Source organism: Buteo buteo, chromosome 20 (genome assembly GCF_964188355.1).
Source record: "Buteo buteo chromosome 20, bButBut1.hap1.1, whole genome shotgun sequence".
NCBI classification, from domain to species: Eukaryota; Metazoa; Chordata; class Aves; order Accipitriformes; family Accipitridae; genus Buteo; species Buteo buteo.
Window position 1 is genome coordinate 16,201,757 of NC_134190.1, and position 17,946 is coordinate 16,219,702.

Here is a 17,946-nt window from a genome sequence, read left to right on the forward strand (position 1 = left end):
TTTTAAATATGTGTTACTTGTGCCACAATAGTACTTACAAGCATAAACAACGATTCACAAAAGCCAGCAGTACCTTAAATAAAAAAGGTTTTGCCAAGGTGTTTCAATTTTATTTTTTTTTATTATTATTTTTAAACAAGGAAAAAGTATTTCAAGACTGGTGAAAGTATGGTATGGCCTCACTGTAAATCTTTAGCAGCTGGCAACAAAAATACAGAAAAATACTTGTATCAACCAATATTCTTGTCTCTTCTTGCTACACAGGGCTAAAAAACCACTTTGCTTTGTCCATCAGTATAATGCCACCTCTGTCATCAAGCTATGCAACAAGACTGATTACCGTCTTTGTTTTAAAGCCTTGGCTATACTACAAAAATGATCTGTTGCTGACAATGGATGTCAGCAATGGACACAGCTGAACCCAGCTGTATGGACAAACACAAGCCTTGTTTACACAAGGACATCTTTTGGTGTGACCTATGGTGTGAATTTAAAGCAATGTAATTATGTCTTTTTCCTGTTTACCCTCATCCCATTCCCTATAGCTCTATTCAGATAAGAAATTACTATTTAGGACTTTAACAGAAGACAATTAAAATAACCAAACAGCCCACACTGTACAGGCAGCCAAATTCCCAGGCTGTTTGAACTGAGTTGACGATGTTAAATTACACCTGCTGTAGACATGCTAATGCAAAGGCAGTGTAATTTTTCTCCTTTCGCATTTGTTTTTAAACAGTTTGATAATCATCACATCCTACCAATGCCTGCACAAGGCTTAACTAAACAGTGATATATATGCTTGAAATACCTAAACTAATCGCTTAGAGCAAACGGGTTCTCCCCACCTCAGAACTAACCTTGCTTCAAATCCTAATCCTTCTTTCTATTCGAACATCAAAGCCCCGCTCGGCAGAGAGGCCTCCCTCTGCTGAGCTGAACTCCACAGCCAGGAAACACATCGGTGCCCTCAGCCACAGCCAAGAGCTGAGGAAAGGAGCTAATGCCAAAAACCTTCATGAGAGAGGGGAAAAAAGAAATTAAAAGGTTTTCTTTTTCTTTAAAGCCATATATTCTCATCTTTAAATGACAGCTTTTAAAATGGGTGCAGTCCAAAGAGTGAAAAGGTAATGGCTTTTCTGGCCTCTCCTTTTTGTCTTCTTTCAATCGTTAAATTAGACGCATGCCAACTCAAGCTAAGGGCCTTGGAAAGAAAAGATAAACCTCAGCAGAGGCTCGAAAGCACGTCACTCAGCTTCACAAACCCAATGGGCAATGCCATAGGTAAGAGCCGTAATCGCCTACTAAGACGAAGGGCAGGAGCGCACGCCGGTGCGGCAGCATTCACAGGGCTTGTGCTTCTCACCCATCTCTCCTCTGCAGGTGATGCAGCCAAAAGCCTCCAGTACAAACACCTCATGCCAGCAAGACTCGGGGGCACGAAGATTATTTAACTTGTCCCTGCTCTCCACTCCTTAACTCTGAACAAAAATTTATATAGCATGCAGAAATAGCTCACTTTACTTTTGGCCCTTGCACAAAGCTGTAACAACTTAACTGAAAACAGTAGTAGCAAATACGTGTGGGGAAGGCGAAATGTGGAAGCAATGAAGCAGAAGTTGCACTCCTTCGCCCCTCATGTCAGAAGTCCAGAAAAAATTTCATAGATGTGAAAGTCAGTGTCCCAGGTTTAGCATCAAGATCTTGAAAGTGAGAATTTGTCAAAAAAAAAAAAAAAAAAAAAAAAGAAAAAGAAAAAAGTGCCATTTGTCACCTGTCATTTGGAAATGTTTGGTACTATCTGAAGTCATTACCAGAATATGGGCATTTTTGTTCTTCCAGGAGGAAAAGTGGTGTTCTTTTAGAGGTCAGGTACTGGTATCAATATTACACAGGGAGTGATACCAACACTGTTACCTTGGTGGTAAGTCATGCTGGGATATTCACACTGATAAGATCCCTGCAAGGACAAGGGTTAAGATGCAACTTGGAGTTAAGGGACAGTAATTAACTGTAGCATTAAGCTACTTATAATTCAGACATGTGAATCTCCATTTGGTGGGAACAAGTAATATTAGCATCCTTAAAACAGCCTGACTGAAAACAATTAATCTGTGCATATTGCAAAACAGGTAACAGTCTCACAAAAATTGAGAAATACCCCTTTTTCTTCTTCTTACAACTTGTTTTAGATATAACTTTTTACCAAAAGAAGCTGCTGTACTGCCAGCAAGCAGACTTCGCAATGAGCAGCCCTCCAGCAAAGACTTTCTTTCAGCATCTACTATAGATTTCAGACACCTGGCAGTGAGACTTCCAATAGACATTCACTTGCCTGAGTCTCCCCAGTCCCACGTGGAGAGGGTTGTGGGGTTTTGTTTGTTTGTCTTAAATAAGAGGTTATGCTAGGTCCTCAGGTTCTGACCTAGGTTCTCCTGCACAACTGCATCATATGGATTAATTCTACAGTGAGATGAACTCTTTTCACACCATTATTTCACAGTAACTCAGAAAGGCCTTCTGACCCAAGTGTTTTATAATACAATCACGAATATAACTCTGCTGGCCCGGGGCCTAAAACTGATCTCCAGCACTCATTTCCTCTTCTCCCTAGAGACCCTCCTGCTTCTCTACTGACTGAAGAAGCCTAAGGAGACCAAACGTCCCTAAAATTAGTTTTTGCTAATAATTCCTCTCCTTTTTTCCTCCCTGCTAGACTTGACTTAGAAAGGCTCTCAGTGTTACAGCCATTCAGTTTCAAGGCCAACTCAGTTATCACCTTAGACATACCGAAGTACTGTGCAATATGTCAGTCCCTGCAACTCCCTCCAGCCCCATGGGGTCTGCTCACCACAGACACTTAGTTCCCCTGAGCTTCATTAAAAGCAAAGTTACATTCCCCCGCTCACTCCTACCCTTCTACCCCCAGAGATTACTGAAAACACGTTGGGATCCTCCTGGATTGAACACACCTTAAAAGGTAATATCTGCGACACCTCACTGAGCTTCTAGCTGTAAGCCATGGCGATGCTTTCCTGTATTTATGCAAGAGCTGCAAAAATTCAGCTTCAATAATATCAGAACCTGATTTAGAGGCTTCAAAAGACATTACTTGAAAGCTATTCCAGATGTGTGGGCGATACCTAGTTTTCTGTTCTCACTCGGCTGCAATACTTCAATAACTACTCTATTATTAGCTGAAGGCAGCAAGTCCAAAACAAGGACTACAGACTCTCTAAATTTCAGCAAGGAAAAAGAAAAAAAATTAAAATAGCAAAGCCATTGTTTCTCTAGAACATAAATTAAGAGAAAAGCTCGAAGTCACCAATTATACCACTTTGGAATCAGCTGAACTATTTTGACATGGAAAACTAATCAGTTGAGCCAAAACCCCAAGCTTCCCTCCTGAATCATTAAGAGAGAGACTACACTGAAACACACTTAGAAGTTCATTTCCAAAACATCAACTAACCTCTAACAACAAAAGGCACAAAAGAATAGGTTTTGTGGGGAAAGAGGAGGAGGAACACTTTCAAGTGTTACCATCAAAAGAAAAACAAAACTGGTTTTAAGTTTGCTTTGCCCAATCTTCTGCTTTCAGACTTGAGGTGACAAGAAGCCACCCACAGCAAGAACGACCAGATATGACTACAGAGCAATGGTCTCAAATATTGAAGATTTTGTACACACACAAAAAAGGAAGTCAAGTTCCACATGGAAACCAGAGGTTTGTTTATGTTCGAGTACTTGTAATCACTGCCAAAAGGAAGCTGTGGGTTTATTTTTAGGGATCTATTTTTAGAGAAAGCATTATCTCAATATTGTCATTTTATGGTATTAGAGGAAAAAATGGTTTCCTTGTACTAAACTTAGAGTCATCACGTTTCCTGTAAGTAAGGATCAGCTCAAGAGAAGCTCCACTGAAAAAAAAGAAAATCTTTCAGGGTTCTTTTTTCTTCACTAGGTGTTGAATCAACAGTTGCAAACAGGCTTATGGTGCTGCTTAGTCTCACAAATGCGAAGAAACTCGAATAGTTGTTATCCTCAAAGAAAATTAAGCTTTTTGCAGAGCCTTGGATTTGGTTAAAGGCTATTTTCAAAAGATGCCACTGATGTTGGCATTATACTAAACTCATTTTTAGGTCATACTAGTATAGAGACTCATTTTTCAAGCCTCCAAGTGCTAGTGGCATAAGAAACAAACCAATTACTGCATGGTTACCCTCTCAGCAACCAGCACGGCCCAGACCTCCAACCTGTCCCCAACAGACATGTAAACACAGTAGCCCACAATCATGATGGTACATTCAAACACATGGACTAAGACTACAGAGTTATAAGAAAAGGTCAGAAACTCCTAACTGCAACACAAGTAGTAAGTTTGTTGCACGCAACAATTGTCTCTAGAATTGCCAAAGGTAATTAACAATAGCCAAAGGTAAAAGCAAAACCACTCATCTAGAAATTCAGATCTCATGGAAACTAAGGTAAGGTTCTCTACAATTTTTCTCCAGAAGAGGGATATCCATTGCTTAGGAGACTAAACAGACATCTGGAGAGAAGATACTGCATCCAGTGACTCTAAAGTATCAACTGGCAGCACTATAACAAGTAACATCCCAAATAACTTAAAATAATCTACTTCATACTTGCGTATGATTTTCCCTACGCTTGCCATTGGCATCGCTCTGTGGTCAAGGCTTTGGAAAAAGGTATTCTGAGCTGGTTCTGACCAGTAAACATTAGAAAACCCTGCCCTTAATGCCTCCAGAGACAACTAAGGTTTGATAATAAAAATCCCTGCAATGATGAACTCTGTAAAGATGTTACAGATCATGATACTATCTAGAAACATATGAAACTGGTCAATCGGCTAGTGGGCAAGCCAAGGCAAATACAAATACAACATAGGGCTAATTTAACCATGAGACTAGTGGCTTCAAGCCTTCTTTACAGGCTAAAGGCCATATTTTGTATTAAAAAGCTCTGCAAAGTCTGTGTTCCACACTGAAATTGGAATCTGCACTTAAGTCTTTCTCCTCGTTGACCATGCCTGATTATGAGAAAGTCAGACATTAGCATCTGACAGTATCTGAAATAAAGATGAAGCTATAGGCACAAGTAGATATGGTTTATAACCCATCACTTTAATTAAGGAGCAGAATCTTCTGTGCTGAAGGAAAAGGCAGTCCCACAGTTGATTATCTTTCACTAGGCTCAAAGGTGGATGAAGCACAGCTGAAAAGCGGGTACATCTCTAGCAGTAATGCTCAATTGTTGCTCACTGCCTTTCCTCAGCACCGTTCCTGTAAAACACTTGCACAAGCTGATCATCTTGGTCTCTTATTTTGGAAATATATTTGCAGAACTGCAATCAAGTTCAGAAATACATTTTTAAATTCTACAGAATTTATTTATGTAAATATGGTCTCTAACACCAAGCTCATGTGCGGTCAAAACTCTGACCTTTTTTCCTCAGCAGAAATAAAAATCGTATTACTAGAGTCATAGATCAGCTTCATCCTCTTCACACGGTTCAGACTCATACTTCACAACATAGTCTCTGAACAGAATTGTCAAACTTGTACTGAAAAAATAGCTAGAAGACTGAGGCAGCTGGTCAAAACTAACCAGTAACTTGAGAGAAAAAAAGCTAAAAAGTTGTTTTTGCACTGCTGCTTCAGGTAGGTCTCTACACAAGTTGAGGAAATATGGAGACTACTGCTGTAGAGGCTCCCGCATTACCTACTTGTATAAACTAAATTCAAATCAGTTGTTGTTTTCTGCTAGTTTCACGGTGCTAATAAATGAAAAGAGCATTCTGCACTGACATGAAAGGAGTAAGACCAATATGGCAGCACACCCTTCTCCCCTGAATTTGCTATTCTTGCTATTTCTAGCACTTCTTAAACATAATGTACACTGACATCATAATTTAGTCTCTCCCTTTTCACAGCAGGCTAGGGTCGTCTGGAACACCACATGCATTTCCATTGCAGACCTGAAGACAAAGGTGACTGAAACAGGGAACGGAAAATACAAAGGCAGGCAGGAAAAAATTCTTAAGCTTGCTAGTTTTTAAATAAAGGATCTCTTTTTGGATATTCTTTGTATTTTAAACAGGAGGGTTCTTTTGTATAGGTGCAAATCCACCCTGCCACCTAAGCCCCACACAATAGCTTATTTCCCACTAAACACACTGTCACTACAGCCACAACTGTGCAGCTCAGCCCGGGAAGCAGTCAGCGGTGTGCACACACATAGGGCTGTGTGCCTGTACATCTCTACCTATCTACACATACAGTGTGGCCACGCACAGGCAGCTTACATGAGGCAGTCATGCATTATTTATAGACCTTGTCTCTCATCACCTCTCTTCCTCTACCTGCCCAGTTGAACCGAGCACTAAAGCAGGAAATAATTGTCGCATGAAGCTGTTGACACGCTTCCTGCTCTCCTAAACCGAGAGGGGAGAAGTTCTGCGGGGTCAGATAACCCGTCTCAGCATGCCCAGTGATGCACGCTATTTCCAAGAAGATAAAATTCTGTAATACATCCCTGCTTAAGCTCTGCCATACTGAATTTCTGAGACAGACGTTGATATTGCATTTTAATTGTATGTCTTGGAACATGGAGGACTGATACCCCTTTTTACTCCAGCCAAACCATTCGTGTCATGAGTTGTGTAGTAGTCAACACATACACAGTCATTTCACATGCTGAAAAACATTAAACTAAGTTTAGCTGTTAGAAGTGTCAAACAGCAGGAGCTCACCACCACATCTCAAATATAAGCCTCACAACAGCAAGTTGCACCACTCAGTAACACCTCATACGTAAAACCGCTCTCTCTTCTGCTACATTAAGGGTGTAGCTTTTTAGGTTTTGGAAGTAGCAAACTAGGAAAGCCCTCATCATGTCCTCTTCACTGTTAACTGCACATTCTTCACCTGTACTCCTGCATTCGACATTCAAGTAGTAAACACTGGTAGATCAGAATAGCTCTGCGAGTAATTGTGTGGGTTCCAGAACCATCATGCCAACTTTATGCAGACAAAATTCTTTAAAGCTATGAAGATGTCCCTTTCTTCCCCCTCTCAGTTGCATATGCTTATTTTTCAACATTTGGCAACAGAATGAACGTTAGATCACAAAGGACCAAATTTGTTGTTGTTTTCCTTTTGGGCTTCCTTAATTAGGGCTCCAATATTTGGAAAGTAGAAGGAAAGAAATGCACTGTGGTATGGAACTATCAATATTAACGAACAAGCCACATTTCCAGCTTTTAAAAATATTCTGTTTGAGGCTAAATCAGCATATCTAAAAGTGACCTATTTGGAAAAAGTATGTCACCAAGTTTGATATTTAGGTCAGTATTTGTGCAATAATTCCAGTCTGTCCTGAAAACAGTTCTGTTCACCTCAGGACACACACATATAGGAAAACCAATCCTAACACCTATTCACAAATCCCTTCCAAAAATTTACTGGGGCAGAACATGAGAGCTGTCTTGGCTAAGACAGATTTCAATGTTAGAATGAATCAGATTATACAGAAGCAATGCTAATTTTTAATTAAATTGAGCCCAAGTCTCTGCAAACAGGAATTCAAATGTTCTCTAGCATACATATATTTATTGCAGGAGTGATGTGTTAGGATTTGTCTCACTCTGGAACACCACTAAAAAGTCAACATTGCCAATATTCTGTAGGGAGAAAGACTGCAGAGCAAGCATTCTTTGCAAGGTCTCCTTTCAAGATTAAGGTTGTTATTTAGAAGTTAAAATAACATCATCTTCCAGCTCTTGTGAAGTATACAGAAGACAGACATGAAAATTTTTTTTCACAGTTAAAAACTGAATTGAGCAATTGTAATGAAACACTTTACCAGGGATCTCCTTCTGCATTCAAATTTATAATTAAAGCTTTCATTACACTTGTAAGTTTCAGAAGCCTCAGTTTTCAGCAGCACACATCAGGAACATGGACTGCAGAAAAACTACCCCTGAACATAAGTTAACACAAATGTCAGTTTCAAAACGAATGCCATTAAACAACATCTATATTTAAAACAGTCTTAAATATTATTCATAATAATTCACAAAAGTGCAAGTACTATATACAACACCATTATTAAAAAGGAATCTGTAATTATCATGTGACCTAGCCCATAACAAGCAACTAGGAGCTCAGAGTTAGAGCGCCATAACATCTCCCTTCCTCAATTTTCTTGCCTTTAGACATACAATGCTTTACATGGTATTTTCTTGGTTAACAAGAATGTTTCACTTCTTTGAACTTGAGTAGCTTCCAAACACTTGAGGCAGAGTACCTCACATAAATGTTGGGGATTTTTTCCTATGTGAGAATGCTAGCTTGACTGAACTACAGACCTGAAGATGAAACTTCTTCTCATTTATTTCTACATGTAGATCAGGGATGATGCACCTTACAATTAGCACTTGGACACGAACAGCATCAGCTGGAGGAAATTTGAGTTACTTTTGCAGCATTACTAGTTTCTCTGTTTCTGTTATTCAGAAACAGTGTTACTGCATAGTAAGTCCCACACAACTGCCTTGCATACAATCATGCTTGTCTCTATGTTTTTCAGTCTAAGGATAGAAAACCCAAACATTAAAAAAGCAACTTGAAGCGGCAAAGTACTGTTTCAGAATCCATGAATCCAGAACGCCAAATCTCAGGTTTTGGGGCTGAGGGGTGGGGAGTTGGGAAAAACGAAGCAACATTTTTTCCTCAAAGCATGTTTTACCAACAAAAACCACAGCATAGCGAGTTTCTTCAGTTCTGACAGTCTAAAAAGACACTTGAGACTATCTATTTTCTTTCTACTCTTACATAAGAAAAATGGGAGGTTATCATGAGTGCATGGGGATATGTTCTCATGCTGGCTATCGTCCCGATGCTGTTAGTCATTTGGGTGAACCAGAGAGAAAGAGAGAAGCACAGCATGGCACAGAACAAGCTTATGCTGCCAGTAATTCAGAGGGGCTTTCTGGCCATTTATCTCTACTTCTGAAGTTCATTGTTTTCCACTGTTTTTCTCACTCATTAGATTTGCCTTTCATTTATCTGATGTCAAAGCCTCTGGAGATGAAAGGGCACTACTCTCCCAGAGAGAGCCACAAAGCAGCAAGAACTCAAAAACCTGACAGACCGTGCCTCACCATCTCATAAAACATGCCTTGGGGATTTTTACCTTGAGCCTTAACAGACCTGAGCAGGGATGCCAGAACAGTGCCTTTCAAAAGAATTTTAAAACTTACTAGAAAAAAAACTAAAGGACATCTTAAATGATGCATGTGTTGGGAGGTGCAATAGTTACTGCTCGAAGAAAGTTTGACATCATAATCAAACCTCTTAAAAAAGCCCACAACCCAGGCTGTACCATGGGCAGTAGGCTGCATAATACATTATCGCAATCTAAAAAGACAGAACACATCTAGTGTGCCATAAATATCTCTAAGTAGTACCACACAAAACCAAGTTGCTTTACCATAGTAAAGAGCATGAACAGACAGCCCTATCAAGTATAAAACTAATGGACAGTTTAGGCCCAACTAGAAAACCAAAGAGAGAGGGCTGACAGCACAGCAAAATAACTTGTGTGTTAAAAATATAAAAATACAATGGTTCAAGATACATAAATTATTTTAAAGAGGATTTATCAAAAAAGTGGCAGGGATTAAGAGATAAAACAGGTAATTGCAAAACCAACCTTTCAACAACAAAGTGGAACTGAGGAGTCAAATGAAATAATGCAGGACCTAAACTCCCATAATAAATTGTGCTCTAAGCATAGTATAAAATTTGGTTTATGAAGTCTTTAGTTAGTAATGTTTTTTTTACTGACATAAAATGATTGCTTATTAAAAAGAACAAAAATCAAGTAGTTAAAAAACTAAAGAGAGATTCAGCAACATTTCCAAGCAAGAGAATAATTCCTTAATTCTAGAAATTTCATCTTTAGGCTCTGTGCAAGGAATGAATTTAAAAAATCCAACACTATTTTATGTTTTATTAACACTGAAACAAATTTTTAAACTGAAATTTTGACAGTTATATTTGTCATCTTTTTTGTTCTAACGATCTCACTCCATCAATCCAGCTGGATCAAGATGAGAAAAGGGAGAAAGTCCAGCACAGCACTTTGTTTACACAACCATGGTAGAAAGAAGTCTCAGCATAAATGCAGAAAAATTCACCTTCCTATTGCCTGTTACCAAGAGCTCTCAAACTGAGTTTTTTTGTGCAACACTAACAGCAGCAGCAGCAGTTTATGACAATGAACCCAGAAGAGGCACTATATCACTGCGTGGAGAAGACAGAACTGGGGGAAATGCTACAGACATTCCATTCAGGCGGGAATTAACTCTATTCTCACCTTTGATGCTTGTCGAAGCCATCGCAAATATTCAGTGAAGTTATCGAAACAAATGTAGTAGGTCTGGCTTTGAGGTCCAGAGGAGCTAAACGCTAAACAGTGCTGGTGCTTTTTCACTTCTTCCACCTACAGTAGAGACACAAAACCGTCAGTGAACAAGAATCAAAAGCCTCTTTCCAGAAGTCCCCAGGGCAAAGTTAAAGTGTGCCCAAGAGGAGCTCATCAAGTAGAGTTGGATTAACCCTCTCAAGCAATCAAGCTGGATCTTGGCTGTCAAATATTCTTGAAATCTACACAAGCAAGGAATGAGAACAGCAGGACAAATGAACCAAAGGAGAAAACCACCAAGAACGTCAACATCTTAAGAAAGACTGAGCACCATAAAAGGTTTCCTAGTGAAACACATTTAAGGCTGTCTTTATACAACTTTTAAAAGTACAATTATACTCCTGGTTATTAAAAACAGGCTTAACAAAATGCTTCTCTTACAGCTCTATTTAATTCTTTGGCATTTTTCAACTTGCTAAAAAACACTCAGAATACATCATTCTGCTACCATACACGAGAAGTCCCACACAACTTATGGTCTCAATGTCTCAGCACTGCATTCTGGAAAGCCTTTGCAAACCAGGAAGTGCAGAGTATTTATGGGGTTGAGGAAGAATATTTTTTGAGCGATAATTTAAAAAACACTTAGTTCTGTGCCAAGCATCCTCCTCCCAAGCTTTGTCAGCAGAAGCCCTCAGTACATTTTTCTCAGCTTGGTTCTCCTTTTCTTTTAAAATTTGTTGTCAACTTTCTGCTTAACACAGCCTGCATGTTTTACCTTACACGAGGCCTTTCTGTGCAAAAACAACTTAGAAATTCCATATTAAGCAATTAAAAAAAAAAAAGTACACAATCTCTTCTCTTTTTGAATTTAAGAAAAAATAAAAAACTTTTTCATCTGAAAGAGAAGGCTGATGGGGGACCTGAACCCTGTCCTCTCTAGGGTGCTACAGCCAGGAATACAATTCACTGTCAAAGTTCACCCACTGCTGCTAAAAAGAGGACAATGTCTCTACTTCAGTACTTCCAGAGAAGAGTTGAAGAATCTTGTGAAGAATCATGATGAAAGGAGATAGGAAAAACAGCTCCTAGAAGGCGGCAGTACTTTCCACATTGCTAGTATAGAATATTAATGAATCAACCCTAGTCTGCATATATAGCATTGTGAAGCTTGTTTCTCTCCCGATGACTATTAAGAATCAAACTTATCAGTATGCAAGGTAAAGAAGCATTACTTCAGGTGTAAATTCATCCTCAAGCTAATGATTCTCTTCCCATAACCTTGGCTAATCAAGCCAATAATAGTGTTCTGAAACACTACTAGGTCTTACAGTCTTCACTAAAGTTTCACAGAGTCACAGCATGGTTGAGGTGGGAAGGGACCTCTGGAGATCACCTGGTCCAATCCTAGTGCTGAAGCAGGACAACCTACAGCCAGCTCACCAGGACCATAATGATGGAGACTCCACAACTTCCCTGGGCAACCTGTGCCAGTGCTTGGTCACCCTCACCATGAAAAATAAAATTTCCTTATGTTCAGACTGGACATCCTAGGTTTCAGATGTAATCAATCAGAAAAAAGTCCAGTTTCAGCTTTTTACAAGTAACAATGTTTGTTGCTGTTAGCTTACAACAGACCAGTACTCATAGAATACTGAACATTCAAAAAACCTCCAATGTTAAAAATAAGTCCACACCCTTATTGATTACTTTTCAGATCTTAAAAGTAACCCAGCATGGATAAAGCCTGGATGAGGAGGTATGGTACAGATCATACACAATACAGCTCCATGTATCCTTTGGCTGTGTACTATTGCACATGTAAAACATTTAACACTGCACACAAGAAAAAGAAACTGAATGTGTTTCCTTTGCTTTTCTTTAGGATTTTAATCCAAACATTATAAACTGTTAAATATGACTCTGACCATAATCAAAAGTCACTTGTATACTTTGATAATCCTATTTACAGAAACAAGCTTTTGGGGGGGTCAGAATCATCATAATTGAATGCAATCTTCTCTGCATAAAGAGATAGGGGTTAAGCAAGCAAATACATAAAATAAAACATCTTACTTTTCCACCAATTAAAGGGAGAACATGCATCTTTCCAGTCTGGCTTTCTTTTACTGATGAGACAATTAGGCATGTTCCACAAAGGATAGCTTGGCGTCTTGTCCATCTGTTGACTGGCAAATGTATTTTCCCTTTTCGAACATTGTACATTCCTGAGAGCTGAATCCGTTCGGAGCTGCCAATGCTGTGGGGCTTTCCTGAAATAGAAACAAAAGCATCCACTTAATCACAGAAAATCTTTGCCTTTTTCTCTCAAGTCATCCTGAGACTTCATCAGCAAGTTTTCAAGCTACAGACCGCAGCACAACAAATGAAACACAGCTTCAAAACCATGCAAGCAGGTAATTTAGTACCACGCAAGCAGGTAATTTAGTATCAGCTTCAGTACAGGCTTCTTTCACAAATAGAAGTATATGACAGGTTGGTATCACAGAGAGCAGACCACACTAAATAATCTGCAGTAGTCACAGAAGTACCAATTAATGGTACCGGTCTTCTCTATGGGATCTGGAAATCAAATGTTCATCCTCAACAGTAAGTAATTGGTTACTCTTGAGTTCACATTGACTGTTTGGTAACTGCAAAAGGGGGTGATGTACTGCATGCTCACCCGCACCTTTGCGCTTTCATGTCTCTTCTAGCCATCCTTAAGGTCACGGTTTGAATAGCTTCAATAGCTTCCCAAAGAATACAGTTCTTACTGTCTCCCGCCCATCCTGTTGAGTCCAAACCCCACAGCAGAGGTAGTACGCTCAGCCACAGTGTAAACAGATACAACCTAGATGAAACCCCTCAAAGACCTTGCTTCAGTCTGAGTGAAGCATTAGAAAGAGTGAAGTTCTTTTGTCTGTATTACAATGAATTTGCTATTTATAATAATTTAGATTATTAGCAAGGCTATCAATTAGACCAAATCTGTTAAATGACTTTAAATGGCTCAGACACTACTAATCTAATCTAATAATAAGATTCTACTCTATAGAAACCATCATTAACAATGGCAACACAAAGACAAGCATCTCGTCTCTACTCTTACAGGACCACATTCTTTTAGGATAGAAATGGGAAGAAGCATGATTTACTCATTCTAATATGAAGTATTTATCCACATCAAGTGACTCCATCAAACCCTAAACAGTCCAGCGCAGATCTGAGTTATCCAAATATACTAAGTCTTCTGCAAACAGAAACAAGAGGTGATCATGTTCAAGTTAAACCAGTTCAAATTTCTGTAAGAACACCAGTGTTGGTGAAACTTTGGAAGGGAGCTCTCCTGGATAAACAAACCAAAGGCTACATTAATTCCAAGTAGCTTCCCTATCATGATAAAAGATAAATCACTCATTTTCCTACACTAATCTTTAGCAAAATTCTTAAAAATTAAGGAATTAATAACTAGTTAGGAGTCTAGAAAAGCAAAGTTGATCCTGTCTTCTAACCCCGATATTTCAGACCAATGCCAATTAAACTGCAGCAGTGGCAAGTGCTGCACACTATTACTCCAACTTGCTATTACTCCTGCTTGTATGACAGCTCATTTGTCTCAATGAGTCTGCTCTTGCCTTCAAATTATCTATGGGAAGATAGAAGACACCTACCACATGGCCTACCCACTGTCTTTCTCTCACCCCTGCCTACCCTGCGCCAATTCTTGCCCTTATCTTTAAAAGCAGCCTTCTTGAATCTTCCTGCTGGTTTAATGAGCCAAGACTTGGCATAGTTACCCTCAAGCCTTGCTCTGCTCTAATAAACACTAGCATTTAGGCTACCGACGTCTGCCAGTTTGGATCTGCAGGAACAGCACTGTTGCTTGAAGCTAAAAGACTGAACCTTTAATGCCTACAGGGTATCAGCATCTAATACAAAAATAGGTACCCCAAGAAAGCAGTAATTTCACTGCCAAGCAAATTCAAATCCAACAACAGAAGCTGTGGATAAACGCTTTGCCCAACAGAATAGAGGGAAACGGGGCATCCGTTCTGCGCAAAGCTACAGAAAGCCTGACAGGGAATACAAGTGAGTTACACAGAGCAACTCAGCTGAACACAAAAGCTGAATCAAACTTTACATTTGGAATATGAAAAATGTGGTTGCTAAAGTAAATGATAATTTACCTAGCTTGTCCAGAACAATGGACTCCATGCCGTGAAGCATTGATTAAAGAATTAACCACACACAGAAACAATGAAATCTCTGTAACGGAGTAAGAAGTGCCTGTTAAGTATTATAGTATGGTTGTGTAAGGAAAAGTTGTCAGGAGTGTGGGCAGTTTCACCTCAAAAATGACACTTTACAGTCATCTTCCAGAGCCTGTTTCTGGCTGTATACTCTCTAACTTCACTGCAAAAGAACAACCCACTGCTGATTAAACCCCTTAGGATTGCAAAGCACAACCTCAATCCCTTGGGAAGCCAAGCTCATTTAGCATTTTAATATAGCCAAATGCAACTTCACCCATCCAGGAACAAAGGGCATAATTCACACTTAATACAGGCAGACCTGCGTCCTGGAAAACACCAAACCTCAGAAGTTCTTCAGGATTACAGTGGATAACAAAGAGGATGAGGTCCTGCTACAGTGCTGCAGACAAGAGGCTTGGCAGAAAACATGACAGCATTCAGGAGCAATACAGAAGTAACATTACCCTGCCTAATCTAGTGGTACCTAGAGCAGCGGACTACCATACTGGGTGCCCACACTCCACAAAGGGTGCTGAAAAATTAGTGTTCAGAAAAGTTACAGTGAAAAACATAAAAAAACCCAGAAGCCTGAGAAACCTGCTTTCTAGGACCAGACCTTCTTGGACTAGCTACATGAAGTTAGGCACAGCTGGACCCATAAAACTACTCTGAAGTCTCTAAAAGGCAGTTCTTCAAATTTCATATAAATTCACAGAGGTTGTATGTCACGAGTCACAGTAACAATTAGTATCATCAGTAAATGTTTACTAGAACAGCTGGAACAGAGCCATCACTGGAAGTATTCATGCTAGGTATGAACTGTACTTTCTATCAAACTTCAGATTTGATGGGAAAATTACTGGGATAAGAATCTTCATTTATTCCTGCAAATATAAAAAAATTAAACAACAGCCCCTTCAAACTCTAAGGATTTAAGGTGCTTTCTCCCAGCAAGTACTACCCCTTGCTATGTTAAAGCTAAAAGATGAGATGAGCTAAAAGATGAGAACATAGAGAAATGTAATACTGGGTCTATTTCATTAAAGCAAATGGTTTCTCTCTTCCTATTCTTGTCTACCTCACTACATAACCAACCATCTGTTTGGACCAGATGATCTTTCGAGGTCCCTTCCAGCCTGGGCTCTTCCACAATTCTCTGATTCTGTAACTTGAAAAACCCATGTTTAATATTGGATCACATGCTGTTGCCTGAGATGCAATCTGCTCACATATTCACTATTCTTCCTGCTAAAGGGTTGTAATCACTGAGATTTGATAGTATCACAGTGTTCTACTATCATGCAAGCAGGGGTGGGGGGAGGGGAAGCCAGAAGCTGATGGCTTGTTTTGATTTTAAGTAGAGGTTATTCAAGGACATATCAACTAGTTGCGGAACCAGATTCCTAAATCTGCAGAAGTTTTGCAGGTAACCGTGAGCAAAAGCTGTTTGACGAGCAGCAGCCTTGCCTATGGAAAGATAAGCTTGGACAGACTGCAGCTTTAAAGAGCTCAGATATTTGCTGCCAGGAGAGCATAAAAGCAGGGAAAGTTTAAATGACAGCGAGCTCTGCCACAGCAGAAGCGGGATGGGACTTGGAAACTGTGAAGCAATCCTAACACTGGCTGTTCCTCACTTTAGGGAGGCCTCGGACAGCCCCACAGCACGGCTCCGGCAAGAGGGCTCATCCCGGACAGGCTGGGGGGCGGAGGAGAAGGGAAGGGCTCAGAAGTGTACCAGCCTTTCCTATGGCCTGGATAATAATCAAATGAAGGCGGCAAATGACCTTTGCCTTCCAAGTTTACAGGAGGGATGCATGAGGCAATTTGGACTTCACCAGAGCGATTTAAGGCTAAGGATCAAAGACCACAATTTATCGCATAACCATAGCGTCACCACCAAAAATCAGTTATTTTTGAGGCAACCTACCAGTGCCAGTGAAAGCACTGTTTTCAGTAAAAGCATCAGCCGTTCTGAAATTATGTTCCTCAATCTGCCTCGCAGACCTCCTGTTCAAAATTTAGAAGACTCTTGATTCTTCAGGATTCACATTCAGATTTTTCTTCAGTTTTAACTATACCCGAAGGCAGCAGTTGAGTTTTCACAGGGGCCTGTGATATTATACTGAAGCCAACACTCATGCAGATAAAATGGTAGTGATGATCCTTTGTGACTTGAACATAAATTTGAATCCTGCCAAAAACTTACAAGATAATTATTGTTGCCTCAATCAGAGTGGAGGCAAATACGCCAGAACATCTAGGAGAGTTGCATACCAGAAAATGTTTTTCAAATGCTAAGCCCAACCAGAGCAGTTTTGAGTATTTTAGCAAGAAACCATAAAAAGATTATTTTTCATTCCTGTCAGGACTCCAAGACTACAGCAACTCCTAAGCACCCCCACAACAGGACTTTTGTTCCGTGCGAGGCATTAGAGGAGATGCCTCAAGGAATTAAGAGCAGACCACTCATTTGGCTATCTTGACATTCATGGTTGAATTCCTCTCAGTTTTAGCTTGTCCCAAGTCCTGGAGGGAAACTAGTGGTATTTAGAACAAGGACAGAGAAAAGCGGGGAATTTGATTGAAATGGGGGGGACTGTCATTGGAACCACGAACCCTACCCTGCTTCGCAGGATGCACGGATGGGACACCAGCAATCTTGCCATGATGTTAAAGAACTAAGACCTCACCACGAGCAGCCCGAAGAAGCTCCGGGTATGCAACATACTGACAACCCGCCTAGTGCAAAGACTTCAAACCTTATTAAATAAATACCCACAGCCACTTGCTTTGGATTCTGGAGTAAAGCTCTTTATCCCAGAGATGGAAGGCATATGGAATACATTACCATCAGAAGTTATAAAATACCAGCTCATTATGGGACATAAAAGTACTCAGGAAAAAAACTCTCTGCAGCTATACGGCTGATTAAGTTGCAAGTACTTATTATTCCCCCCTGTTTGAAAAGTACAGCCAATAAAGTCTGCCTCTAAAGAACAATTTAAGACATTACCAAAATAAGAGCGGAGAAAAGTGTTGACATAAGAAACGCATTCACTTCTGTGCAGCGGGTCTTATTTTTATTACTAATATTGGTCTGACGGAATGAAAACTAAAAATTCTCCGAGACCTGCATGGCGCAGCCAGCCCAGCCAGCTGGAGAGACTGCCCGCCCTGAGCCATCTCGGGTATTCACCAGTGGCAAGAGAGGCTTAAGTTATTCAGTAGGAATAACGTC

General features: G+C 40.0%; 1 protein-coding gene across 1 annotated transcript in view; it reads right to left on the reverse strand.

Annotated features, from left to right (window-relative positions):
- The window catches only part of PHLPP1 (PH domain and leucine rich repeat protein phosphatase 1), a 138,572-nt gene that overhangs the window by 51,891 nt on the left and 68,735 nt on the right, over positions 1 to 17,946 (reverse strand). The window contains exons 2-3 of the mRNA XM_075052511.1: positions 12,529 to 12,725; positions 10,405 to 10,530 (exon numbers count right to left, since the gene is read on the reverse strand). Of these exons, the coding sequence (XP_074908612.1) occupies positions 10,405 to 10,530; positions 12,529 to 12,725 (323 nt within the window). The remainder of the gene's footprint in view (positions 1 to 10,404; positions 10,531 to 12,528; positions 12,726 to 17,946) is intronic.